Source organism: Haliaeetus leucocephalus, unplaced genomic scaffold (assembly GCF_000737465.1).
Source record: "Haliaeetus leucocephalus isolate CR32 unplaced genomic scaffold, Haliaeetus_leucocephalus-4.0 Scaffold656, whole genome shotgun sequence".
NCBI classification, from domain to species: domain Eukaryota; kingdom Metazoa; phylum Chordata; class Aves; order Accipitriformes; family Accipitridae; genus Haliaeetus; species Haliaeetus leucocephalus.
The window spans coordinates 8953537-8959421 of record NW_010973092.1 but is presented as its reverse complement, the minus strand read 5'-3'; the positions used below and the strand labels follow the sequence as shown (position 1 = coordinate 8959421).

The 5885-nt window shown below is 39.9% G+C and overlaps 1 protein-coding gene across 2 annotated transcripts in view; it reads left to right on the top strand.

The window, feature by feature from the left end:
• The window catches only part of MED7 (mediator complex subunit 7), a 1687-nt gene extending 293 nt beyond the window's left edge, over window positions 1-1394 (top strand). For both annotated transcript variants that reach the window (XM_010578987.1, XM_010578988.1), the window contains exon 2: window positions 416-1394. In XM_010578987.1, the coding sequence (XP_010577289.1) occupies window positions 435-1127 (693 nt within the window). In that variant the 5' untranslated portion in view covers window positions 416-434 and the 3' untranslated portion in view covers window positions 1128-1394. The remainder of the gene's footprint in view (window positions 1-415) is intronic.
• Window positions 1395-5885: the final 4491 nt, after the last annotated feature.

Sequence of the window (5885 nt, the reverse complement as noted above, 5' to 3'; positions counted from 1 at the left end):
GGCGGCGGCTGTGGAGCCGGGGCGCGGGGCCGCGTCCTCCCCTGAGGGCGGCGCTTGGCCGCCGCCGGGCTGCGCGGTTTCTTCTCTCGCAGGGGGTGGTGTTAGCGGGCCAGGCCTCAGCTAGGAAAGGCGTCTCCCCTCCCTTCTTGTGGCTGCTCTGTTCACAGGCTGGTCTTGCGTGGTTCGAGAAGTGAATGCTTTATGTGCTTCTAGTGAAGTTAATACTGCTAAAAGTATAGCTCAGTGGAAAGCTAACGTGGATTCATTCGGGAGTTTCCTGTATTATACACATTGAGATGGCTTTCTTCTGGCTCATCTTCTCACAGCCAGCTCTCTTACATTGCCCTTGTTCCTATTTATGCGATAAGGTTGTCATGCAAATTGTTTAACATATCTTTCTTGGGACATTCCCTAGGTATTTTCGTCTGGCAAAAATGGGTGAACCTCAGCAAGTGAGTGCCCTTCCTCCGCCTCCAATGCAATATATAAAAGAATATACTGATGAAAACATCCGGAAAGGCCTGGCTCCAAAGCCACCTCCACCTGTGAAAGACAGTTATATGATGTTTGGTAATCAATTTCAATGTGATGATCTGATTATTCGACCCTTGGAGAGCCAGGGTATTGAACGGCTACATCCTATGCAGTTTGATCACAAGAAGGAATTAAGAAAACTTAATATGTCTATCCTGGTCAACTTTTTGGACCTCTTGGATATCTTGATAAGGAGTCCAGGGAGTATAAAGCGAGAGGAGAAACTGGAAGACTTGAAACTGCTTTTTGTTCATGTCCATCATCTTATAAATGAATATCGCCCTCACCAAGCTAGGGAGACACTGAGAGTCATGATGGAGGTGCAGAAACGTCAGCGTTTGGAAACAGCAGAGAGATTTCAAAAGCACTTAGAGCGAGTTGTGGAGATGATTCAGAACTGCCTGGCTTCCTTGCCTGATGATCTGCCTCATTCAGAGGGAGGACTGAGAGTGAAAACAGAAGCAATGGATGCTGATGATGGCAGCAACTGTATTGGACAGAGTGAAAAGCAGAGAGAGCGTTCTGGTGGCAAGAGAGACCAGGTTTTAGACAAAGATGCAGCAATGTGTAGCATTATTGATGAAATGACATGAAGAAAACACTTTTTTTTTTTTTTTTAGCTCACCATAGTGAGAGGCAGAATGAATTCTGAGGGTATACGTTGTATTTTGTTTTGCTGTAGTACAAGCACACAAAGCATTTATTGTACACCTGTTGGAGGTTGTGAGTGACTAGGCAGATGAAAATGTTTAATATTTTGTGAGCTGTGTGTTTATTGGTAGAAACAAAAGAGCATACTTTTTGTTAAATGTATTATGTGTGGTGGTAGCCACATATTAAAGTTAGTTTTTTCTGTTGTACTTCTGTTTGTCACTTTCTGCTTTTTTCAGGTATGCTTTGTTTTTGTTTTGTTTTGTTTTAAATTGCTTTATAGTGTGGAAGCAAGGAATCTGACTGAGAGGAATTGTAGCTGACAGTTCCTCCATTTCAAATAAGTGCTAGTTGTTTACAATTTCAGTGGGTCCTTTCAGGAATGTGTAACTCGACAGTAAAAATAAAACTAGTGTAAAGTCTGCAAAATACATTCCCTTCTAGTTTTGTAATAATAAAACTGTACTAAAGAGAACCTAAAAATTCCTTTATCACAGATTTAATACAGTGTAATTTGCCTTACAGAGATATGCTGCCAGGAGTCTCAACAACTAAATGAATTAAAACTAATGGGATTTTAATTTCCTTAGATGTAAATCATAACCAGTCTTGACCTTACAAAAATGCCTACTTTTTTGTTTTCTTTTTTTTTTTAACGTAGATGCTTAAACTAACTTATATTTCCTGCATAGTTAATATACATGTATGAATTGAATCATTTTGCAGTGCAGATGGTTTGTATTTGCCTTTTAGGTTGGTTCTGTGCCCAGCTGAGCATTTTTCTCAGGAAGGAGAGTCTGATTGGATAGTTAGCCTTTATACTAATTGAGAACTTCTAAGTTTGAAAGAACCTGCAAGTATTCCATCAAGTGGAAGCCATATCAATCATGTTTAAAGAACATTTGAGTTTGTTCAGTCCCCCATAGCAAGAGGAAAAGAGTGATTTGATAGTGAAGAAGTGGCTTCTTTGCCCCTCCTGTCAGGGAAATCCTACTTCCATCTTTTTGCCATGTAACACCGTAGTACATATGTTTTCCGAAGTATGCAGAGCAGCTAAAAAACAAGTAAACCCTATGAGTGAGGGAACTTGCACTAACTCTGTTTTTTAACTGTGATTTAACAAGCTGTATCTCTGTGTCACTTGATAATTCTGTTTTCAGAAATGTTGCCTAAAGGGCCAGGCAAAAGTATTTAGCTGTTGGGTGGTGGGGATTGAGCTCAGTGCAGATAAAGATGAACTGAAGTGAGTTTGACTCATTGGAGGACATCATCTGCTTTTTTTAAGTGACATAAGTAACAATAAAGACGGAGAAAAGAAGAAACTTTTTTTTTTTTTTTAGAAATGTGTAAATAATTTTACAAAGTTAACGCTTTTGTCCTTTATTCAACCACCACTGTTTCCTTCCTTCTCCCTGGACTAGATCTAAATTATATTGCTTGTAGGTAACTAAAATAGTTGCAAGTGAGCAGAATTAATTTGGTATCTATTTTGCAAATGTTGTTTCATGTGGAAGATATGAAGAAACATTTAGTGCCTCTTAGATAAGAGAGGTTTTGCACTGTGGAACTACGGTTTGTCAAGGACGTTTTAACTTTGCCATTCAAAAAAGAACTGTCATAGATGCTCAATGTTTTTTTGTTGATTTTTGTCTAATTTTTATGCTTTTAATAAAGTCATAGGCCTGGGTACTATAGTTTCAAAATACTGCATAGTTAATATACTGGGTCCTAGCAGCATCTAACAATTGCAATGAACGTTTTGTGAAACCGTTGAGGTAAACAGGGATCGTCATTTAAAAAGTAATGAAGGCTGCTTTCACTTTCCAAAAAGTTTCACAAATAATTTGTTCTAGGCTTTTTTTTTTCTATGTTTAAGGCAAACCCTTAGAAAGCTGTGGGAGGCTTCCTGGGCTTTTTTCAGCCAAAACATTGACTTTTTCCTCCGTTGTCAGGTCAAAGCAGTGATAGTTTTCCCTTTTTCTGTTACAGCTTTGCTTTTGGGAAAAACAATGGACTGTAGCTGCAGTGAAGGCAGTGGATGGCATATGCCTGTTAGTCTAGGGGAATGGGCATTTCACATTTCGTAGGATGATGTGACTCACTGACGAGCAAATTTGATTATAAATGTTGTCTTCTCTAGTGTGTTAATTAACCTGTTTCTAATGATGAGATCTTTTCTTATCTCAGCAAGTCCTGATTTTATTTTTGGATGTAATGACATTTGAAGTATTATACCCCTGAAATGTTAATGTATACAATATGTGTTGGATTATATATGCCTTATGAAATTTGATGAGATAAAGTTAACATCAGATATTAAGCAGCATTTTGTTGGATGTTTTCCTAATCAAAAAAAAAAAAGGGGGGGGGGGAAGGAAAAGAAAAAAGCCCAGCCCTTCTGTTACACTATCTGAACAAGCACAGGGATAACAGAAGTACAGTTACTCAAAAAGTTCCAAAAGTTTCTTGATACAGAGAAGCCAAGTGTGTCACCAGTGGACAGAAGGGCAAAGTTTGTAGTTCTGATCGTCTAGGGGGAAAAGAAGAAAAGCTATTTAATGATATAGTTTTAAAATAGTACAAGGAAAAGATATTTCCAGCAATGCTTTAATCTTATTTCAATATTTAATGGTTTGGTTTGGTTTTATTTTCACAAAGTGTGATCTGACTGTATGCTCTGAGTCAAGACGAAACATGCAGCTACTTTAAGGGCTGCATGAAAAAGGTGATGTTGGCACCTTTTGTACAGAAATGGTGCTCACTTCTTGCACAAATAAAAAACAGGAACTTGGGAAACAGGCATGTAGAAACTCAGAAATTATATCAAGGCATTCCTTAGGGTCTGTCTTTGAGATGAAAACTAAAGCAAGCGGGTTAACTGTTGCCCCGTAGCTCTCACATTCTCTCACTATGTGACCAGAACAGCTTTCCTGGGGATGCAGCCAGCAGCCAGCAGCTGAATTACTGTAGGCTATCATATGAATGAAGCAACCTGGGTGAAGTGAGTAGAATGGGCTCAGGCAGAGCTCTGGGGTAACAGTTTCCTTATTTTCTTACCCTGTGTATTTATTTCAGAGCTCAGACATGGCCCATGCAGAGGAGAATTCCATGTAGATTCACTCACACTGCACGTTATTGCAGGTAACTGGCAGAAGGGACGTGTCCTGGTCTGCTGGTGGTTTGTCGCATGCTGAACCGCCCAGAGGAGTTCATCAGCCGGTGCCATGTGCTGTTGTGGCACAGCTGTGGTGAATGTGGTCATCTGCCTTGTGCCAGAGCCGGGTGGCCCTGCCTTTTCCATTTGTGCAGAGCAGTTTCAGGATCCTGCTGTTAATGGTAAGAATTGTTCCTATAGCAGCTATCTGCAGTTTCCTGTTTTCCCAGAAATAAGAGGAGCAAAGAAACAGCATTTTCTTAGAGTTCTGCTTCTAGCAACTGCGTGTAAAAATTCCCCTTTATCCCTCTTTCTCTCATTTCTCTCCTACGAGTATGTTACTAGTGTTTGTCTGTCTTTAGGCTACTTTAAATCCCTTGTTTTTCCTCCTTTTCACTTAAAGAAACTGTCACTTTGGTGACTCTGCTCTCATGTAAGGTAGTCAGTGCGAGACAGCTCTGTTGGTTCTGATTCTAGCCTAATAGATGTTTTGGGGCATGTTTTTGGAAGCATTTCTGCTCTTTCAGTTATTGATAAAAAGTAACTCCTTAGAACTTAATTTTGTCTATGTAAAACAGTGTGAGGTAGATTAGTTGCTTCAGCAAAGAACATTTGTTGGTCCTAGATCAAATACACTTGATCACAGCTGCAGTTCTAGTCCAAACAATATAAAAAGACAAGATGGCCTCAAGAAGAGTTGGGTAATCTGGGGACAGGGAGGGTGGCCAGGGGACACCATTTCTCCAAAGCTGTATTTCAGCAACATTTTGTCAAAGTGAGCCTTGAGCCTGGGATGGCATGGTTTCCACACTACTTTTAAAGTGACCTCTGTATTCTGTATGTTTTACTTTATATTGCAAAAGCCCAGATGCATACAAAATTTTTAAGAGTCACGATGAAAAAACACTGTAACTCTATTAGTCTATAACTGTGTAACAGTAGGACAGCTTTCCAACACTACCAAATTATAGCCTACAAAGAAAATGGCATTTGCCTGAAGATGCTCTGAGTTGCTTCCAAGTATTTGAACCAGAAACTTACGATTAAATGCTTGAGTTCTTCCTAGGAATCTGTTATTTTGCCAAGTCCTTTCAGTTTACCACAGTGTTATATATCCTTTGTAATCTCTTATCCAAATTCTGTCTACTATGGCAAAAACAGGTGTGGGGAGCAGCATGGGGCAAGGGATTACAGATATGTCAGCTTGGTGGCGCTGACAACAGTTTCATCTACTGTAATAAGGAGATCTGGAAAAAATGAGAAGTAGATTTCTGAAGTACTGCTGAGTATTTCAGCCTTTTAGTCAAACCACAGTCAGAAAGAGTTCAGCTGTGTACACTGCCAGCAGCAGCACTTGGCTGCGCTGCTAGAGACTAGCAGGCTAACCACAGGAAAAGCAATCCGGATTAGACTAAAGGCCATTCTCAGCTGTGTCTAAAGATGTTCTACTAAGAAGTAAAACCAGAAGTTTACGGAGAAGATAAGTTTTCTTGAATGTAGGTGCCCGAAGGGTGAACAGGAGTGTTGTTCCTCATCTTCAGCCACA